This window comes from Barbus barbus (assembly GCF_936440315.1).
Source record: "Barbus barbus genome assembly, chromosome: 12".
Lineage (NCBI taxonomy): Eukaryota > Metazoa > Chordata > Actinopteri > Cypriniformes > Cyprinidae > Barbus > Barbus barbus.
The window spans coordinates 14,360,464-14,383,624 of NC_136740.1; the positions used below are offsets into that span (position 1 = coordinate 14,360,464).

A 23,161-nucleotide genomic window follows, 5' to 3' on the forward strand; every position below is an offset into this window, starting at 1 on the left:
GGCCCTCGCCGCAGTAGGATTTGTAAATTCTTGTTTCACCCGAGGTGAGTCCTGAGAGCGAGAGAGACGCAGTGTGGGCGGGTTAAGAAACTGCGAGAGGGAGGCGATATCACACCGTCTCTTTTTTCTCACGGCATCCACCGAAAACGGGGGCATTGGTTTCTTCGTATCTAATCTTCAAATTCCAGTTTGGCTCCTTTCCGCAGTTCGAGTCGTTTCGGGAGGCACCGGAGGCCCCAGCACGTTGTGTTCGGTGTGTCGGCGGGCATCAGGCTGTCATAGGTGTGAGTGTGTGACGGATGCTTAGAGGAGACTGAGCTGGGTACCATCTCACACCTCACGGTAACGTACGGTCCCAAGATAATATTTATAATTCAATTCTTGCGCGCGACACAGGTGTTATATCATATGAACTGCTCTCTGCTTTGAAATATTACATGATATTGCGATTTTTGGATCGCCTGAATTAATTTACAGGCTTAAAAAATCGATTCGTGTTTGTCGCATATATGTGTGAGATGTATGAGTGAGCTATATTACACCAGTAGGTTATATCACGTAACTGTCCGTCATCCAAGTTAGAAGATAATAATCTTTATATTATAAAAATACTAATGTAAGTAAATTACATAGCCTATGTAAATCTATTCAGAGCAGATGTTATTCGAGGACAAGTGTCATGATGAAACACATTTGATATTGTGTTAACAAACCTGCCTATGTGATACATTCGCGAGGATACACCTGCATGCGCGCGTGAGCGAGATGCGCACACTTCTCAATTTCACGCGCACTCAATTCGCTTAATACACCAAGGTTTTATTGAGCGTTTACTGTCACTAGTAAATACAGCAGGCTATATAATAGTGGACATACTGTATCTCAAATGGGAGCCAGATCTCCTCGGCCATGCTAGGCCACGAAAATTATGTCAAGGGTATTACATACCATATTCACATTTACCTAGAGCAGAGTTTTTAATGTCTTAATGTTTACGCTTAAGGAAAAGGCAAGGAAATATGTATGTCTCTCAGTCTCTGTCTTTGCGCTTATCTGTTTGTCCTCTATCTTAAACTGCTTCATATCAGGTTAATGCATGTTATTTCCCTCTGTCCTTCCCCTCCTTCCTCCCTCAGATGGCCAGAATGAGTTTTCTCTCCTTTCTCCTCTTTTGCTTGACTTCGGTTGCCCATGGCAACAAAGGTCAGTCTCCTCCATCCTTTTGAATGTTGATATTGAGCACTGTGTTGATGATTAAGTGCGAATGAGTGTATTAACATTTCTGTTCGCAGCTCTGCCACATACAGTTCATTTAAACCAGAAACTCAATCCGTTTTGCTGTATGTTACGGGTGTTAAATATGAAATCGTGTCAGTTAATAAATCTATGTCTCCTTTATGAATGACAACAGTATATTTTGTAGAGATCCCAAAAGGTAGGCTTATCTCAAGGTGACATGGGAAGAGACAACATGATGAAGAAAGTGATGGAATGACAAGAGAGCAAATAGATGATGGTGGGACAGAAAAATTTGGAGAAGGACAGAAAGGATGGTGATGTATAGGATCTCTGTGAGAAAGAGAGGGGGAGTGAGAGGTCGACTCTTTCTTGTCCTTGAAGAAAAGGGTGAAAGCTTATCTATACTCGTCTCTGCTATTTTTAGACACGTGGGAAACCGGAGATGCTATATTTCTTAATTTACGGCTAACGTTTCTCCGTGTGATCACAGACATGCGTTGATCTTTCTGTTTATCCTCTGTCACAGCTGTTGACTCAGACTTCAAATCGCTCTGGTCAGTGTGGGAAAGTGGCACGTGTGATAAATGGAGTGAGATGCACAGCGTTGTTGCTCGGTCCGTAATCCGAGGAGTAATCCAGTGGTCTGATGCTCAGATTAATGTTATATGGCTGAGTGAGGGATGAGAGGGAGGAACGCGGGCGTCGGTGGGTGGGAGAGAGAGATAGGTGGATAAATGGCAAAAAAAGACAGACTGACTTGAAATATCAGAGTGAGGTGGACAGCATGTAGCCACACATGAAAAAGATTGGTGCATTGAGTTAGTGGTCAGCACACTCTCTAGTAGTATAGTAGGCTATCATATGGCAAGAGATTTAAATATTTTTCATGAAACAGGGCTCAGTAATAAGGATTTTGATTTTTACCCACCTTGCCAACATTTTTATTGGCACCAGGGCAAAAGAGTGATTGATTTTTATTTTTTAGAAATATATATTTTGCTAGAAATATTTATAATTTTTTTCATATAAGTTGTTTAAATAAATGGATGTTTTCTACATTCATACTGATATATAATATACAGTTGTGCAAGTTCTCCCACTTAAAAAGATGAGAGAGGCCTGTAATTTTCATCATAGGTACACTTCAACTATGAGAGACAGAATGGGGGGGAAAGAATCCAAGAAATCACATTGTAGGATTTTTAAAGAATTTATTTGCAAATTATGGTGGAAAATAAGTATTTGGTCAATAACAAAAATTAATCTCAATACTTTGTTATATACCCTTTGTTGGCAATGACAGAAGTCAACCATTTTCTGCAAGTCTTCACAAGGTTTTCACACACTGTTGCTGGTATTTTGACCCATTCCTCCATGCAGATCTCCTCTAGAGCAGTGATGTTTTGAGGCTGTCGCTGGGCAACACGGACTTTCAACTCCCTCCAAAGATTTTCTATGGGGTTGAGATCTGGAGACCGGCTAGGCCACTCCAGGACCTTGAAATGCTTCTTACGAAGCCACTCCTTCGTTGCCCGGGCGGTGTGTTTGGGATCATTGTCATGCTGAAAGACCCAGCCACATTTCATCTTCAATGCCCTTGCTGATGGAAGGAGGGTTTCACTCAAAATCTCACGATACATGGCCCCATTCATTCTTTCCTTTACACGGATCACTCGTCCTGGTCCCTTTGCAGAAAAACAGCCCCAAAGCATGATGTTTCCACCCCCATGCTTCACAGTAGGTATGGTGTTCTTTGGATGCAACTCAGCATTCTTTCTCCTCCAAACACGACGAGTTGAGTTTTTACCAAAGAGTTCTATTTTGGTTTCATCTGACCATATGACATTCTCCCAATCCTCTTCTGGATCATCCAAATGCTCTCTAGCAAACTTCAGACGGGCCCGGACATGTACTGGCTTAAGCAGGGGGACACGTCTGGCACTGCAGGATTTGAGTCCCTGGCGGCGTAGTGTGTTACTGATGGTAGCCTTTGTTACTTTGGTCCCAGCTCTCTGCAGGTCATTCACTAGGTCCCCCCGTATGGTTCTGGGATTTTTGCTCACCGTTCTTGTGATCATTTTGACCCCACGGGGTGAGATCTTGCGTGCAGCCCCAGATCGAGGGAGATTATCAGTGGTCTTGTATGTCTTCCATTTTCTAATAATTGCTCCCACAGTTGATTTCGTCACACCAAGCTGCTTGCCTATTGCAGATTCAGTCTTCCCAGCCTGGTGCAGGTCTACAATTTTGTTTCTGGTGTCCTTCGACAGCTCTTTGGTCTTGGCCATAGTGGAGTTTGGAGTGTGACTGTTTGAGGTTGTGGACAGGTGTCTTTTATACTGATAACGAGTTCAAACAGGTGCCATTAATACCGGTAACGAGTGGAGGACAGAGGAGCCTCTTAAAGAAGAAGTTACAGGTCTGTGAGAGCCAGAAATCTAGCTTGTTTGTAGGTGACCAAATACTTATTTTACCGAGGAATTTACCAATGAATTCATTACAAATCCTACAATGTGATTTCCTGGATTCTTTCCCCCCATTCTGTCTCTCATAGTTGAAGTGTACCTATGATGAAAATTACAGGCCTCTCTCATCTTTTTAAGTGGGAGAACTTGCACAATTGGTGGCTGACTAAATACTTTTTTGCCCAACTGTATATAATATACAACAGGGATGGGCAACTTCGGTCCTGGAGGGCCACTGTCCTGCAGAGTTTAGCGCCAACCCTAATCAAACACACCTGTTTGTAGCTTTCTGGTGAGCTTGAAGACATTGATTAGCTTCTTCAGGTGTGTTTGATTAGGGTTGGAGCTAAACTCTGCAGGACAGTGGCCCTCCAGGACCGAAGTTGCCCATCCCTGATATACAATATTCAAATGTATGGGGTCAGAATTTTTTTTTAATGTTTATGAAATAAGTCTGTTATGCTCACCAAAGCTGCATTTTTTTCAAATATACAGAACAAAACAGTGAGCATTTTTCTATTTTAATATATTTTAAAATGTAATTTATTCGATCTTCAGTGTAACGTATTCCTTCATAAATCATTACAAGCTTAATTTTGTTGCTGAAAAATGATTTTTTAAGTAAATTTGATGTACAAGAAATTGCTCAATATAAAGTTTAAAACAGTAGCATTTTTAAAATTAAAATAGTTTTTTTTAGAATGTAAAAGTCTTTACTGTCACTTTGAATCGGCTTAATGTAGCTGTGCTTATTTTGTTTTTTTAAATTTACTGACCCCAAACATTTGAACAGTATATATTACAAAAAAATTGAAAATTATCTTGAAATTATACAGCTTTATACAGCTTTATACATGTAACTCAGTGAGCAAAACAATGACATACAAATCACAATAAGATTGGTTTGCAGTTTGCAACGCATACTTATGTTTTTAAGACTATCAGAAGTAATTTTTCACAATTTTGACAATACCTCTTCTAAGTTAGTCAGCTAGATAACATTATATCAGTGACAAATAAAAAAAAATAAAACAAATTGTAGCAGCAATGCAAAAATACATCACAGAAAACCAATGTTTAAGTTCCAAGGCATACAAATTGAATGTACAAGATAATGAATGTAAAAAATATTGTGGCAATGCAGCACCGGCTAAAACGACCCCAGGCCAGTAGGCCAGCCTTATTGTTGAAGATTTCTCATTTTCAGGGTGTTTAATGTAGGTTTGCATGGTTCCGTCTTTCTCCAAGCATTCTAAGAGAAGCTATCTGTCTGTTTTTGAGTGATAGGCACAATATACCTCACGGTGTGCGATCAGGCCAAACATCTCTACACCTAATTACTCTGCAAAGCAGCGAGGCGTGGCGTTCTGTGTGTGTGATTGTTTTGCGTTGTGTGTGTCCATCACACAGTTTCAGTTGATCCCTGCATGGGTATGTTTGTAACTTAATGTGCAAGTGTTATGCATATGTACACCTGGCCGAACCATTGCACCATCTGCAATTTGGTGCAATGGTGCAATGGTTCTTGCACCATTGCAAGAACCATTGTTGCAAATTCCTTTGGCTTGGATTGCTTGTGTTTGTCTTTGAACCTCTGCTCACTCACCTTCATAACGGCATGTTATAAATAGTCTTGTCAAAAAAAGCAGTTTGTTCTGAATCACAGATTGTTCCTGTGGCTCTCACGTCTGTCCCTTGCTTTTGTGATTGTTCTTTCTCAGCCAATAAACACAAGCCATGGATCGAAACGGAGTACCAAGGGATCGTCATGGAAAACGACAACACTGTCCTCCTCAACCCACCTCTGTTCGCCCTGGATAAAGACGCACCGCTGCACTATGCAGGTAAAGATGCTGATAATTTCACACCTTTATGTGTTAAGGTGCAGGCACGTTTACCATTTTCAGTATCAGTCATTTCAATAAGAATCCACACAATAAGGAATTTTGGGCAAAATATTTTCCTGCGCAGATTTCACATCATGTTTGGATAGTTGATAGAAAGTAATTTGCTGCACTGAGCAAAAGAAAGCTGCTTGGTTTGTTAAATAACAGTACAATCCAACACACTGTACTCCTATCCCTCACAGACTCCCAAAAGACATCCCTTTCCCCCAAAAAAATTAAATACTAAATATGGTGCTACCCTGGCTACTGTCTATAGACAAATGATCTTATTTAATGTGACCACTTCTTGTAACCATAGTCATGCTGTGGTTATTAATCCATTGAAGATTCTATTCATTTTACATTAAAGGGGTCATCGGATGCAAAATTCACTTTACAAGTTGTTTGAACATAAATGTGTGTTGGAAGTGTGTGTACACATCCATCCAATAATGATAAAAGTCCACCCAGTGTTTTTTTTTTTTAAATCCCTGTTTTAAGATCCCCTTTCTCAAATCAGGCTGTTCTGAGAGCCCTGTCAGAATGATGTAGTTCTGTACAGACCCCACCCCCACCCACCACGACAGTTGATTGACAAGACCATCTTACCTTATACAGCAGTTGTCAGTTACTCCCGACATCTGAGCCACTGAAGATGCAGAGGATTAACGTTACTTTATGAAGGGAATGTGCAGATCCCCGATCTATATAAACGTGTCTATGTTCAGCCAGTTTCACGGCTGAAGTTTAATATGCTTCATAGACAAATACCTAGATGCCTCATTATTGACTGTTTCTATGGGCTGTGATACGTAAGCCATCCGCCATTTTTGGAACGGGTTGCGAATCTTTGAGCTGTGTAGACTGTGTGCATCTACAACAGCAAATTATACGCTTGTATATCTTTGAATATTCATTGATTATTATGGTGAATGCGAGATGGCTGACGCGTCAACGTATCTGGAGCGGTCGAATAGGCAATCTAAACCAATATCTATGGTCTACTCGTCACTTCACGGAAGAGAGGGCGGAGTCTGCAGAGCTCACTAGCATTTAAAGCAACATGGAATAAAAAATGGCAGGTTTTTTACACTACCGTTGAGAAATTTTTACCAAAGTATGTTACAGACTTTTCATTAAGACCCTAAAGAATCATATCAACTTGTGTAAAATGGGCATCTGATGACGCCTTTAACAAAATTTAATGGGAAACTATGTGGGAAAATTTCCTTACGCCAAATTCCCGTTTGCATGGATTTTTATTAAAATGCTTGAATTTTGCTAGTAAAACATTCGCCAAACAACCACACCTTAAGTCAGTAAATATAAGCCATACACCTCAAGTTTGAAAAGGAAACACTAATTGTCAGGCGCGTAGCCATCATTTCAAAAGTGGGGGGACGGAATGTCTAGTGTTATACTTGTTTTTTTCAGTTAACCCTTGTCTAATTGACAGGTTTTATTTTTAATCATACCTTTTTGCTTAATATGCTTTATGATTATATTATTATATATGATTATAAAACAGAAGGAAAGAAAGAGAGAAAAAAGAAAAAGAAAGAAATACAACAGCTTGCCACTGGGACAGTACCCTTAAAAGGACATCTTTGTACCTTATTTACCCCAAAAAGTTTCATAGTTGTACATTACGGTACATATTGGTACTCTAAGGTACTAATGTGCACCTTTTTGAGAATAAGTTACAAAGATGTCCTTATAAGGGTACTATTGTTTACATATTTCAAATTGTATTTTGTGTTGTATGTACAGTACATGGCACACAGTAATGGATACTTGCACATTCACATACTTCTTTATTCTGTTCTGTTCTGTTATACATTAGTCTGATTAGTCTATGTTAAAAGGTATAAGAAATATCTTATCATAGACAATGCTGCAAATAATCTTTACCTCTGAAGCCTCACTGAAACTTTCTGCCTTATTCACTCTCAGCTGTGTATTCACTTCTGCCTCCGTCTATAGCAAATAAAGCAGTGTTTGAAACATGTACATACAGGGAATAGTGACATACAGAAGAAAATAACACATTAAGTACACTGTTGGACAATAACCAATCATTTGTATCCTAAATAATTTTTAACACTTTAGAATGGGGAACACATATTCACTATGACTTTTACTTCAATAAACTCTTCATTTACTGCTTATTAATAGCTTGTAAGGTAGTCGTTGTAGTTGTTAAATTTAGGTATTTCTTATTTGAAGGGTTCTGATAACATACATACGTGTTAAAATAAAAGACGTTACAAAAGAGTTACAGAAAAATACACTGAAAATAAGTGCATGTTTGTCCAGGCAGCTTTTCATCAAAACTAGCTAATTATTCAACAAGAGCAATAGGCAGAGTCACTGAACACCGTGCAACACTATTCGGATACTACATGCCAACTTACGCTGCTTGACTTCTTCGTAAAAAAGGAGTGAAGAGTTTTTTGCCGCTTTGAACTCATCTCGACCTCTAATGAATGATGGACCGCGGGCGCGAGCCTGGGCATTTCGTGACGTTACAAATTGAGTGACTGATTGCCATGGGAACGTAAACGTCATTGAAACGTCTCTTTGAATTTTAAATCATTCTGCATTTATATACATTGCTCCATTAAAACCTCAACATGTCGAGAACACAACTGTCCGATGAAAAAGTGCGGGGGACGAATTTACTTTTTATAAAAAGTGCTGGGGACGAATTTAATTGTTATAAAAAGTGGGGGGGACACGTACCCCGCGTAATCTACGCCCCTGCTAATTGTGCCTTTAGTATTAGTAAGGTATTTCAAATTTTCAGTTTTATGCATTACAGTTATTCTGTGTTGAGTTCAGGTTAATAGTGTATGAAGCATAGCTAACACAGAAATCACTTTCACTGCATAGATTGAAATGGTTAGTGAACATTCACGGAACAGCGATAAATGTGACCACACCTTTAGTCAGTAAATATAACCTCTTATGCCTCAAGTGTGAAAAGGACACACTAATTATGTATGTAATATTTCTAGTGTAGTTCTAATTGACAGGGTCTAGTCAAGGGTTTGGTGTAAGGGTTATTTTGACGGGGAGGGGAGTCAACTTTGGCGCTTCAAGCAGCTAGTTTAGTACTGCGGTAAGTAATTACATGTTATGTTTACACAAATTACACAGAGATTAAGGCTGACAGACCTCCCCCCTCGGCAGGCTGCGCTAACATTCATAGTGCCATGTCATGTGTGACAGCACTTCCTGAACACAGACAAGTGTTTACTTCCAGAAGAGCACTCAGCAGCACTTTTCACATCATTTCACACTATAATGTTTTTTTTTAACTTGTGTAGTAAATGGCACTTTAAATTAGGATTCATACAAAGGTTGTCACACACAAAATATATTTTATTCAAATGTAATCAGTGCAGCTCTATTTTTCTCTTTTCAGGGGAGATCTGTGGGTTTAGGGTTCATAACGGACCAGGGGGTTCTGGTTCGGCTCAGTTTGAGGCAGTGGTGTTGGATCGCTCCACTGGAGAAGGTCTGGTTCGGTCCAAGGAGCCTCTGGACTGTGAAAGCCAGAAGGAGCACAGCTTCACCATCCAGGCATATGACTGCGGTGAAGGTCCTGACGGGACCAACAGCAAGAAGTCTCACAAGTAAGAGATTTCTTCTATTCAGATGGAATTTTCCTAAAAATCTGGTTTCTGTAAATTCATGCCAGACCCGTTGCATTCTTTCACTCTTAACCCTCTCTTCCCAGGGCCACCGTGCACGTTCGTGTGAACGATGTGAATGAGTTCTCTCCTGTCTTTGTGGAGCGTCGGTACGAGGCGTCAGTTCCCGAGGGTCGTCTGTTTGATCGTATTGTGCGGGTGGAAGCGGTTGATGCCGACTGCTCACCTCAGTATAGCCAGATCTGCTTCTATGACATCATCACCCCCAACGTCCCTTTCACCATTGACAACGATGGTGAGAACTACAACAGCCAGCATTGATAAAATACAGATACACTTATTTCATGTAGGGGTGACCGTCACAAAAATAGTGATTTTAATATGTGTATATATATATAACATATTAAAATCACTATTTTTGTGACTTTATATATATAATATATAATATATAAATATATATACATACACATATATATATATATATATTATTTAATAAATTTTTATTTAAAAGATTTAATCAAGACTCTATGGTTGGATTCAATTTCACTCTAGTTATGAAATGAAAAACTGTTCAACATTTTTTTATCTTTAATGTGCATAATGAATATTATTATGTAGCTCAAGGATGTTTTTTATTCAGCTAGCAACATATTTTACTAAAAAGGATTTAAAGCTTTGAAAAATCTGTATAATTTACCCCCATGTTTTTTTCCAAACCTGTATGACTTTCTTTATTCTGTGGAACATAAAAGATTTTTTTTCTCCATACAGTGGAAGTCAGTGGACTGTTTGGTAAACAACATTCTTCAAAATATCTTCTTTTGTGTTCTGCAGAATGACTAAATGATGACAGAATTAAAAATGTTTTGGGTGAACTATCCCTTAATTCAAATAATTATAATGTAATTACCCATATAAATGTGAAAACTTTTCAGCAATATTAAAAGTATAATATTATTACAGTGATGATATTATTACTTTGAGATATGCTTTTATTTAAGACAGTGAATTAATATAATTTACTTTTAGGTTTTTAAAATGGCCCAACACTACTGTTACATTCATGCCTTTAATATTATTATTGTAATATATAATATTGTAATAATTCTTGTGAAGATCATCATTTCTTTAATCATTGTTTCAAATAATTAAAAAATGAGGTGGCATGTTGATGTCAAGCTGGTTTTTAGGGCAGTTCTCTGAACAGTCCAGTTGCTGCAGTGAGATAGAGGGATAGTCACCCTTCCTGATCATTCAATGCAGATCATAGCACCCATTGACAACTGAGGGGGAAGCGATCAATAGCCAACTTTTTGTAACATGACAAATGCTGACGAAGAAGGAACTGGCCATTGAAAAGAAACTGAAATAAGAGAGAAAGATACAATGAGCAAGGCGCACAAGAGAGAGAGGTCCTCTTTTTAGCCATGACTTTGCAGATTTCCCTGCTGTAGTGTGTGTGTGTGTGTGGTTTGCTTTCGTAATTTGGGTCAGGCTGAACCAGACACCGCTGTGTGAATATCCTTTTATTTATTGTGCCACTTCAATATTGTTCTTTTACTCTCTCTCTCTCTCTCTCCTCCAGTGCACTGTTGGCCTTCACCCGTCCCTGTCATCTTTCATTGCATTGTTTGTTTTTGATGCTTCTGGTTTCTTTATCATATTCTCAGTGTTCCCCCAGTGAATTAAATCTGCTTTATTATTTCCAATCTGAGTCTGTTTTACCAAAGCTTCTGGCTTTCAAATCTTTTAGTTTTCTCTGTATTTATTTAGCTCGATGTATACCCACAGGCCTCTTCGCTAGTGCCGGGTTAGACCAACTTTTGTCTTCAGAACAGCCTTAATTTTTTTATGGCATAGATTCAGCAAGATGTTGGAAACATCCTCAGAGATTTTGGTCTGTATTGACATGATAGCATCACGCAGATCCACTGCACATCCAAGATGCAAATCTCCCGTTTCATCACATCCTTTAACTGTGGAGGCCATTTAAGTATAGTGAAGTCATTGTCATGTTCCAAAAAACAGTTTGAGATGATCTGAGATTTGTCACATGGTGTGTTAACCTGCTTGAAAAGCCATTACAAGATGGTACACTGTGGTCATAAAGGTGATGGAGATGGTATACGGAGGTAGTCTGTGGCATATAAATGATGCTCAATTGGTACTAAAGAGCCCAAATTGTGGCGAGGAAATGTCTCCCACACCATTACACCACCAACAACCTGAACCACTGATACAAGAAAGGATGGATCCGTGCTTTTACGTTGTTTACACCAAATTCTGACCCTACCACTTCAATGTCACCGTAGAAATTGATTTATCAGACATGGCAACCTTTTTCCAATCCTCTATAGTCCAATTTTGGTGAGCCCATACAAACTATAGCCTCAGTTTCCTGTTCTTAAATGACAGGAGTGGAATCGGTGTGGTCTTCTGCTACTTCAAAATTGTATGTTCAGAGATGCTCTTTTGCATACTTCATTTGAGTTACTGTTGCCTTTCTCTCAACTGGCCATTCTCCTCTGACCTCTGGAATCAATGAGACCCATTTTTTGCCCACAGAGCTGCCACTCACTGGGTATTTTCTCTTTTTCGGACCATTCTCTGTAAAGCCTAGAGACAGTTGTTTGTGAAATTTCCAGTAGATCAGCAGTTTATGAAATAATCAGACAAACCCTTCTGTCACCAAAAACATTCCATGTTTAATGTGACTTAAATCACCTTTCCTCCCCATTCTGATGCTTGGTTTAAACTTATTCAAATTGTCTTGACCATGTCTACATGCCTAAACGCATTGAGTTACTGCCATGTGATTGGGTGATTCGATTTTTGCATTATTGAACAGTTACATGCGTACCTAATAAAGTGGCCTGTGAGTGTATAAACTTCTCTATCTCTTACAAATTCAGGAAACATAAAGAACACTGAGCCACTGGACTCCAAACGCCAGCGTGTCCACAGTTTCTGGGTGACAGCGTTTGACTGTGGGAAGAATCGAGCTCAGGCCGATGCTCAGGTCATAGTCACAGTAAAACCTTCCTGCAAGCCAGGCTGGATTGGTAAATATTTTTACAATTTATTACTGTTATTTTTATTTTATTTATTTAATTGTATTTATTATTATTATTTATTAAATGTATTTCATTAATTAATTAATTCAATTGTATTGATTTATTATTATGGGAAAAAAACATTATTTGCGTTTTATAAAAATTTGACTGAATTCAACAAAATTGAAAACTGACGGTATGCTACGTTACATGTTATTTTATATGATTATGTGTGTGTGTGTGTGTGTGTGTGTGTGTGTGTGTGTGTGTGTGTGAATTACAGGATGGACAAAGCGCATCGAGTATACTCCTGGTTCTGGCAGTATCCCTCTCTTCCCAATCCTGCACTTGGAAACGTGTGAGGAGACGGTTTGGAACATCCAGGCTACTGTTGAGCTTCAAACGGGTCATATTGGGAAGGGCTGTGACAGGGACAGCTACTCAGATCGATCTGTGCGCAGACTCTGTGGTGTGTTTGATTAAGTTATTTGCTGAATTTTTCATTTCTTCGATAAATTGGCAGATCCTTTTTCATTAGGATTAGAGATGATTAGCGAACAGAAAATTGAGGACTTGGAGTTTATCTGTTACGGTCTCTGTTTCCCCAACTGTTTATCTCATTTAGAGCAGATGGGAAAATGTCCCAAATCAGTCCATTCTCTTTAGATTAGCTGCAGGTTGAAAATCCCTTCAAATTAGGTTGTACTCAATAATTCTACAGTGCTGATCTTGCTGACACCAGCCCTGTTTTTAAATCAATAACGTGTAGGCTTTTAATATTTTCAGGTGCTGTGAGGGGTGAAGTCGACCTCCTTCCACCTCCATCTCCTGCAACCAATTGGACCGCAGCACTGCCGACTCTTCCATCTTCTGATTCATCCCTGGTCTTCTCCTTCAACGGCTCCACCCATGTGGCTGTAGTACCTGATTCAGTTGCTTCAGCAGTATCTGGAGACCACTTCACCCTGCAGCTATGGATGCGAAGAGGAGGTGCCAGCACTCAGCCACCGGCCAATCAGGCGAGGGGAACCCGTAAAGAGGAGGAGACTATTATCTGCAGCACTGTAAAGAATGGTCAGTCTGTGCTGGCTTTATCACCATACGGAAATATCAGAAACATTTCAGTACCAGTTTCAGGAAAATTCAATACAAAAAATAAGTTGTTGATCACACATTTTGTTTAAAAACGTTACACACATTGAAAAGTTTGGGGCTGGTAATATATATATTTATTTTTTTTATTTTTTTATTTTTTTATTGAGCCTCATATGCTCTCCAAAATTTATTTGAATCATTTTGATCATGTATATGATTAAAAAATGCAGTAAAAACAGTAATATTGTGAAATATTATTACAAAAATAAAATAGCTGTTTTATATTTTAATATATTTTAAAATGTTATTTATTTCTGTGATGGCAAAGCTGAATTTTCAGCATCATTACTCCAGTGTCCAGTGTCACATGATAATTCAGAAATCATACTAATATGCTGATTTGGTGCACAAGAAACACTTATTATTATTATCAATGTTGAAAATAATATTGCTTAATATTAAGCTGCTTAATATTTTTGTGGAACTGTGATACATTTTTAAGGATTGTTTGATGAATACAAAATTAAAAAGAAATGCATGTTTTTTAAATATAGGTCTTTTGTAACATTATAAATTTCTTTAATAACGCTTTTGTTCAATTTAATGCATCCTTACTGAGTAAAAGTAGTAATTTAGTTGAAATATCTTAATGTTTAAACTAACCACACACTTCTGAACGGTAGTGTACATATTAATAAAAAAATAAAAATAAATGAAATTTAAACAATGGAATAGTCTTCAAGTAAATAAGCAAAGTAATTATGGTTGCACTTTATTTTACAGTATGTGTAATTACATGAACTTACAATGTACTTACAGTGTACTTACCCAAGAAAGTACTGGTACTATAAGGTAACTACATGGGGTAGGGTTAGGTTTAGGGGTAGGTTCAGGGTTAGTACCTAGTTATTACCTAGTTATTGTAATTACTACAATAAGTATATAGTATGTACATGAGGAACAGGACTGTACAATAAAGTGCTACTGTAATTATTTATGTAAAAATAATGCAAACAATGTATTCTAATGTATTTCTAATGCACAAATCTGATATTTTAACAAAATATACCTTGGTAAAGTTAGCATTTTTGACCATGAAACTTAGTACTGAAGTGCCAGACATCACTGGTCAGTAGTCAGTGCTTAAGAACTCAAATTTGAGCTGCTCTACTAAACAGTTTTGTGGTCTCATTTCCAGATGACTCGTACTCTCACTACTCTTTATCGGTACATGGCTGTCGTCTCTCTCTCTTCTATTGGCCGGATGTGTCCGCCGCAAGACCTGTCAAATTCCTTTGGAAACTGGAACAGGTAAACTAACCGTGACAGCAAATCTTGGTTACTTTAATCCTGTCACACACAGTCTGTCACAGGAACTATTTGAGACACCCTTGTTTTGAATCCTATAAATATAATACATTTGCATGTGGACTGACCTTTGACCTCTGACTCTGATAGGTGTGTGACAGTGAGTGGCATCACCTGTCCCTTAGTGTGCAGTTCCCCTCTGTTACACTCTACGTGGATGGTGTGACCTTTGACCCCGCACTCATCCATGACAACGGAGCCATCCCCAACCCAGCACCACACCAGCGGCTGGTCATCGGAGCATGCTGGGGTAATTTTACTATTAGTCATATGTGATAAATCTTAGAGGCTGGTGTGAAGATCTCAGCAGTAGGTGGAGCAGAAATCTGTAGTTATGTTCTTTTCTGAGACTATATGTGTTTCAGCTATTAATAGACTCATGTATTATTCAACTAAACAGAATCGTTCTTACACACTGTGGCACTCGTTTCGAGTGTGTGTGTGGTAGAAAGATGCCCAAGCTTTCCGTCTCCTGCTGTTCTTCTAACTGGGTCACCTAGTCTGTGTTAATCACCTCCTAGAATGATGTTTTGACACTGGGAAGAGGGTATAAGTAATAGTTCAGTAATGACAATTCTGGCATTATTTACTCACCCTCATATAATTTCAAACTGTATGCTGTTATTATTTAACTTGTTAATGTTACACAGCTTTTGTCATATAACACCATTTCGTATTGACCAGGGACTCCATAAAAGACAAAACAAAAGTAGAAGAATAAAAGTTTTATGATACACTGATAATCTTCATCTCCATGTATCTAGCCGGCATTCTGAGAAACAAATAGCACATCAATGCCAAAATTGCATACCAAATATTTACTCAATTTTGACAAATTCCAGTCTGTCCCTCACAAAAAGCTATCATATAGCTTCAGAAGTGATATGAAGAACATGAATAGTTTTTCCTCCAATACAAAATAACAACATACACTATACCATTCAAAAGTTTGGAGTCAGTAAGATTTTAATACTTTAATTTAGCAAAGATGCATTGAACGGATGCATCAAAATTTATTGCAACTTAGCAAAGATGCATTAAAGAATTTGTGTTTCCTTTCATTTTTTACTTTTTTCTGTCCTGTAGAGCCAGAAGAGAAACCGAGAGACATTGTGAACAACACCATGCCGGAGAATAAAGAGATAGGTGAGGTGCACACCAGGACAATGAATCTGTCTTTGTTTGTATGTGGATGTGGGTGTGTTATTATAAGCTGAGATCAATAGAGACACTCAGTTAAGTGCTGGTATGAGTTTATTGTCCTTAAAAGAGTCTGTATTGATTCATATGTATATATATCTTCTCATTTTGGCTCATAGGGAAGTTTGTCAGTGGTTACAAAGGGCTTTTGTCAGGAGTGACTGTGCGTCCAGGAAATGTGGAGCCCCACAGTGTGGTGGAGTGTCTGTATGCTTGTCGAGAAGGGCTTGATTTCGGAGACCTTGAGACTTTGGGCTCAGGAATGAAGGTACATTAACACTATGAATTAAAGTTTGTTTAATTTACATCTTTACTACTCGTAATATAGCCCCTAGTTCTCCCCCCCCAAAAAAAATGTGGGCACTACTACAACGGTTCTGCTTTATTTTTTGTCTAACTCTATTCTGTCAATAGCGTTTAAGTCACATTTAACTGGGAATGTTCCTGTAATGTCCCTTCCTCAGGTGCATGTGAACCCTAGCCAGTCTGTGCTGGTGTTAGAAGGAGACGACATTGAAAGTTTCAACCGTGCTGTTCAGCAGGTGACATACAGGAACTCTCTACGATTTGCCACACCTGGTGTCCGTCCGCTCAAATTGACCACCTCTCTCAGGTACACAACCATCCACACACCGAAATAGTGATCTTGCTTCAGCATTTCAACTTACCCAACATATCTAAAGTCTTATGAGTTTTGTCATTTTGTTAGAAAATGATTATACTGCAGTGACCAACAGTAGGTTTTGTTTCAACTACCCAAGTGGAAAAATAACAACATATTATCCATACTGTAGATATTGCCAAAAAAAGAAAAAAGAAAAGGCTTTCAAGTAAAGCAAACTGAAAAGAAGGAAATTAAACAATCGACTGATAAGTGCAGAGTAAAGAAAGTCTGTGTAAATGTAAATTTCACAAAAAAAACTCCCTCTGGTTTTTGGCAAGTATGTAGATTTTAGGGCTTTACTTTACTGGCACCAGATATCAGGACAAAGCGTTGTGGTGATGACCAGATGTAATATCAACAATCAGATGGAGATTAATTTAACCAGTTGCTCAGATTTATTGGCATATATTCACATAAACATATGAGCACACATTTATGCAAAGTTACAAACAGTAACGTAAATATAATATTCTGATTAATTTATCAAATTAATCACAATTAATCATACAATTCAAAAGTTTGGGGTCAATTAACTAAAAACTGGGGTCCGTTTTTAAAATATATGAATGTTTTTATTCAGCAAAGATGCATTAAATTAATCAAAGGTGACAGTCGTTTTTTTAAATAATGATTTACATTTCACATAAATGATTTTCTTTTGAACGTTCTGTTCATCAAAGGCTCCTGAAAAAACTGTTTTCACAAAAATATTAAGCATCATTGTTTTCAACATTGATAATATTAAACACTTTTTCTTGACCAGCAAATCAGCATATTAGAATGATCATGTGCCACTGAAGATTGGAGTAATGACTGCTAAAAATTCAACTTTGCATCACAGGAATTAAGAAAAGAGTTGTTTTAAAATCTAATAATATTTCACAATACTACAGCTTTTAATGTATTTTTAATCAAATAAATGCAACCTTGGTAAGCATAAGAGGCTTCTTCCAAAACCATTAAAAATCTTACCCACCTCAAATAAAACAATTCCATTGTTATGGAAGACCATTTGACCTAAAGTATTATTAAATGTGTAAATGTGACATTATAATCATAAAACATTGCAGCAAAATGACGTAAACATAATAAGATATTTTATTCTCAAGTATCTAGGTATTCTCTTTACATCATCCAAATTATCTTTGTCCTTCTGTAGGTGTTTCAGTGAAGAGAGCTGTCTCTCTCTCAGACAGCTGGAGGGTTACCTGGTTGTGCTCCAGCCTGACGCCCCTCAGATCTCTCTCTCTGGGGTGGGACCCCACCTGGCCCGGCCAGCCGCTGAGTTTGAGGGCCCTCAGGGTGTTCCCTTGTTTCCTGAGCTCCGTATTGTCTGCTCCTTGTCTCATGCTGTGAACACAGCTGCTCAGGGCATGGAAGGAGGGGGTAAGCTTTGAACATCTCACCTAAAACAGTAATCTGTGAAGCCACTGTTTGATGGATGACCCCTATAAGGGCTTTTTTATAAAAATGGATTCTATTAATTTATCCTTGGAAAATGATCTACACATCAGACCCTGTAATAACCCAGAGACGTGACTTGATGAATAACTATGAACAAAAGATCTGCAGTCTAAGAGCTTTTTTTGTTTTTGTCCAGAGGTGGTGCAGCATAATAAAGAAGTCAAGGTCAAGGCGTTATCAGATTATTTGCATTATACTTTATTATACTTTCTATTGTTTCTCGATAGAAAGTGAGAGTAAAACAAGCAACGGAGTTACTTACTCGCCCACAGGTTAACTTGCACTCACGGTGTTATCGTTGACTTTAGGCTTGTGCAATGCAACGGACAGACCTTTGCTCTTCTCTCACTTCAGTCTTATGGCCAAAGGGTAGAGAATTATTCAGTCTTTTTCTGTCTCTTTATCAGCACTGATGTCAGATGCTGTGGCTCATACTCTGGATGGGTGTGAAGTCCAGCCCTTGGGGGAGGAGCTAAACCCAGAAAGTGAGGAGCTTCTGGTTGACATGGAGGCATTAAAAGAGAGGGGACTGGACATCATTAACACAACGGCCTACATTGCCATCACTGGTAATGTTTTTTTATATTGACTTTATGGCTTAAATTGCCTTCACTGGTAATAAAAACTGTGGGAAAGCACTGAGAAAAATGGCTACAAAAAGTATTTGGACACGTACTCACGGTTACCGGAAAGTGTCCAAATATAATATTTTTGTCTTAATTTTGAACAAAATAAACAGTGTTTTAGAAATGTAAACATTACCACTTGTTGTACTTCTTCAAAATAAATGTCACTTGATTTTATATTTTATTAAATAATGTAAAACATTTGTTTTCCTACTTGGGGCTATAAATGCAAATCATGTCAATGGTCAGTAAGATTTTATTTTAATTTTTTTATATAAGTTATTTTGGAATTTATTTATGCTCATGTATTTGATCAAAAATACAATAGAAAATATGGTGAAAATAACTATTTTCTATTTTAATATATATTTCAAAATGTAATTTATTCCTGCAAAAAGCTGAATTTTCAGCACCCATCGCTTCAGTCTTCAGTGTCACATGATCCTTCAGAAATCATTCTAATATGCTGATTTGATGCTCGAAACACTTTTTTTATTATTATTATCAATAATATTATAACGTGACATGTGGCCAAGTATGGTGACCCATACTCGGAATTTGTGCTCTGCATTTAACCCATCCTAAATGCACACACACAGCAGTGAACACACACACACCGTGAACACACACCCGGAGCAGTGGGCAGCTATTTATGCTGCGACACCCGGGGAGCATTTGGGTTCGGTGCCTTGCTCAAGGGTCTCACCTCAGTCGTGGTATCGAAGGTGGAAGAGAGTGCTGTACATTCACTCCCCCCACCTACAATTCCTGCCGGACATGAGACTCGAACTCGCAACCTTTGTGTTACGAGTCCGACTCTCTAATCATTATTCCCCACAATTGTTTTTAATGCTGTGCCATCACTTTTGATCAATTTAATGCATCCTTGCTGAATAAAGTATTATTTAAAAAAAAAAATTTAATCTTACTGACACCTTTGAATGCAATAAGTAAAAAGATCAATTATATTAGCATAAACGCATAATGAACACATTCTCATTTATTTAACAGCAAATAGAAAAACTGCAACACTTTAATCCCTCTCTTTCAGGAGCGGAGTCTATCTCTGTGTACGAGGATGTGTTGCGCTCCATTCGCTATCGCTTAGCAAAGGGCTCTGCTCGTTTTGAAAGAAGGTTCCGCCTGTCGTGCTCAGAAATGAACGGCCGGTACACCAGCAACGAGCTCACACTGGAGGTAATAAACACCACTGAACACGTGACACTGATGTGGACACACACATTACTTAATTAACACACACTCTCTGTGTCTCGGTGTGGTTTTCTCCTACACTTTCTCAGGTGAACTTCCTGCACTCTCTGGACAGTCTGTACCATCCGTCTCACCTGCTGGCGTCCCAGCAGCAGTTCCTCCACCCATCCCGTCACACTGGGGAACTGAGTGGACACACACTCCCCAACCCACACCGCAACTCAGGTACATCCTATTTATAATGTTTAGTAAATGTCTTTTTTTACTGCAATGAAAGTTTTATTTCATCTTTTTTTTTTTTCTCATGATATAACCTTTAAAAAAATGATCATATATAAATAATGAACATAATGTCTGTCTCTCCTCATGTGTACAGTTGTTCCAGGAGCCGCGACTGTCATCATCATGGTGTGCGTGGGTTTCTTGGTTGTCATGGTGATTCTTGGTGTCTTTCGCATCCGTTCCATCCACCGCCGTGGTGAAGGAGCAAGAGGTGGAGGCAAAGAAGGCAGCAACCAATGGGACGATTCCGCCCTCACCATCATCGTGAACCCAATGGAGGTATGAATTCAAAAGATGATAAATACATGACTGTTCAAACGTTTGGGGTCAGTAAGGTTTTTTTTTTATGTTTTTGAAAAGTCTCTTATGCTCACCAAGGCTGCATTTATTTGCATTTATTTATCTGCATTTATTTGACAAAAAAAACCCAAACAGTAATAATGGTAAATATTATTAAAATTTTAAATAACTGTTTTCTATTGGAATATATTTTAAAATGTTATATATTCCTGTATTGGCAATGCTAAATTTTCAATAGCAATTACTCCAGTCTTTGGTGTCATGTGATCCTTCAACAGTCATATGCTGATTTGGTGCTCATTTCTTATTATTATTAGTATTGAGAAAAGTTGTGCTGCTTAATATTTTTATGATACATTTTTTCCAGGAATCTTTAATCTATAGAAAATGAAAAATAATTTATTTGAAATACAAATGTTTAATAACATTATTAACAGCTTTACTGTCACTTTTGATGAATTTAATGCATCCTTGCTGAATTAAGATATTCATTTATTTAAAAAAAGTCCCACTGACCCCAAACTTTTGAACGGTAGTGTATCAGCATTATTACTGATGATTGTGGTATCTTACACATCTCTCTTTGTATTTTCACTTTTAGACATATGAGAACCGCATGGGAATTGCAACAGATATGGAGGGAGAGTGTGACGACGAGGAAGAAGTAGTGGATTCGCCCGACGATACCAGTGATGACCAACGAATCATTATCAAGAAAGAGGGAAGAGACTCCGCCCCCAGACGCTACTGAGCCAATTAGCCATGCCCACATACTAAAACACCACCCACTCGTTTAAAACACAGGAATATACAAACACACACACAGATGTACCATCAAAGAAAATGCAAAGTGTCTAACACAGTGACACAATTATAGGATCTCAGCCTGCAATGCAATGCTTGTCTCTGGAATGAACGCTCCCACAATGCACAACGCATTCCCTCTCTGCCACTCTCAACCCAGATCCCAATATTTATTAATGGCACAATTATGTTCATTCATCCTACAACCGTTCCAATTGATGTGCTCACAACACTGTATCGAACATAATGAAAACACTAATTGTTAACTCATATCAGCTAATTGACTCCGAATGTTTCAGATTACAGCCTTTTGTAATTAATATGACGTTTAGTGCCCAGTACACAGAGTACAAACTCGCTTCAGAAGCTGTATTTCCTCTGCACAATCTGTCTCTTGATACATTCCTTGAACAAATTCACATGTACAGATATAGAGGACTAGTCAGTAAAGGTGTTTCGTAATAGTGATAGACTCCAGCTAGGTATGCAAGTGCTTTCTTTTAAGCATCACAATGCACACACACACACACACACACACACACAAATCTGTGCACCTCTTCTCACAACCTCACGAAAAACACAGTACAGTGCAATGCCCTCTGCTGTATCAGAATGTTAGCTCAACCTGGGCAGTTTTGATTGTACTTAAATGTATGTAAATACAAATGACTACTACTATTATTCTCATTTTTTGTTGTCGGTTTCATTATTTTTGTTCATTTGCGGTCTTTGCACTTTCAGATAGGCTAGGTATTTTTTTCTAATATCTCTATTGGTAATATCCAGTGATAATGACAATAATAGTATTAGTAATAAGAGCGGTACTGATTGGCTTGATGAATGTCTATTTATTTGTGTGTTCAATTGTGTAATTTAAAAACTTGTTAATATCTGATTCACAGTGGAACAGAAAGGCACATTATTGTTATACTTTCACCTCTGCCATCACCTCTCCCTCTCTTTTCTTCCCTGTCCTTTCTCTATCCGTACACTCTTTAGATACTGCCACAGCTTTTTTGGTTTCTGAATGTACAACTGTGCCACCCCTTCCTCCTTCCAGCTCGCACTCCTCCTCTCTTTTTCCCGTGACTATTTCTCTGTCTGTGTTAGTGTACAGTGGAACCCTGTCAGTAAATAAAGGCCTGTTGTTTTTGCAGTGTGATATTAAGAATGGATAAATTTGCATTAATAAGCTATATTATTATAATGGTTACCATTGGGACAATTAACTGTACTTATAGACACAATGACATGGATTATATGGATTGATTGTTATTGATAACCGTCTGAAGAAATAATCTGTTCAAAAAATTCATAATAAAAACACGGATGACGTTAGCAGATGGCCATGGTTTTTTTTCTTTCTTGCTATAGTCTTGAAAAGATGACAGTTGCAGACTAAAATTATTTTAAAACAAACATTACATATGAACAAATTACACACAGATGATCATAATGTGATTATTTAGAGAGCTGTGAATGGAATATGAAATGGTTTAGAATATAAATAATAAATTGCCTATATCCTTCCTGTTGGGCAGGATATGTCCTCCTGTCTTAATATATTGGATGAATTATTCAACCTGCAATTTTGACAGATTTAAATCATATTCAATATCACAATTAAGTAATTGAGCGAATTCTGTATAAATAAACCAACTACTGTGGTTTTAGCAGATGTTGCCATTTTTGCCTTGTCTGCCATGCTTTGGAATAACTTTGTGACTACAAAACTGTCTAGAAACTATTAGGAAATAATTTCTATAATCAATCAATCAATCAATATTTTATTATAACAATTTTTAGTGGAAAACAAATGCAATGCAAAAACCAGTGGACTGACCTTT

General features: G+C 38.0%; 1 protein-coding gene across 1 annotated transcript; it reads left to right on the forward strand.

Moving 5' to 3' along the window:
* Window positions 1-37: 37 nt before the first annotated feature.
* LOC306878192 (calsyntenin-3) lies at window positions 38-22,662 on the forward strand. The gene is made up of 19 exons (XM_079430381.1): window positions 38-342; window positions 1,137-1,203; window positions 5,426-5,548; window positions 9,018-9,228; window positions 9,333-9,541; window positions 12,159-12,308; window positions 12,583-12,768; window positions 13,086-13,373; window positions 14,593-14,705; window positions 14,853-15,012; window positions 15,849-15,908; window positions 16,082-16,230; window positions 16,427-16,575; window positions 17,786-18,012; window positions 18,498-18,659; window positions 19,768-19,913; window positions 20,018-20,153; window positions 20,305-20,489; window positions 21,112-22,662. Exons 2-19 carry the CDS (start codon window positions 1,137-1,139, stop codon window positions 21,259-21,261), a joined length of 2,871 nt encoding a protein of 956 aa, XP_079286507.1. The 5' UTR covers window positions 38-342; the 3' UTR covers window positions 21,262-22,662.
* Window positions 22,663-23,161: the final 499 nt, after the last annotated feature.

What these genes read in the sequence shown, in the direction of transcription:
- LOC306878192 (XM_079430381.1), top strand. Translation starts at nt 1,137, where the DNA reads ATGGCCAGAATGAGTTTTCTCTCCTTTCTCCTCTTTTGCTTGACTTCG. An exon ending in TCCTTTGGAAACTGGAACAG is followed by an intron (nt 14,706 to 14,852) that starts GTAAACTAACCG and finishes TGACTCTGATAG; the next exon opens with GTGTGTGACAGTGAGTGGCA. An exon ending in AAATTGACCACCTCTCTCAG is followed by an intron (nt 16,576 to 17,785) that starts GTACACAACCAT and finishes GTCCTTCTGTAG; the next exon opens with GTGTTTCAGTGAAGAGAGCT.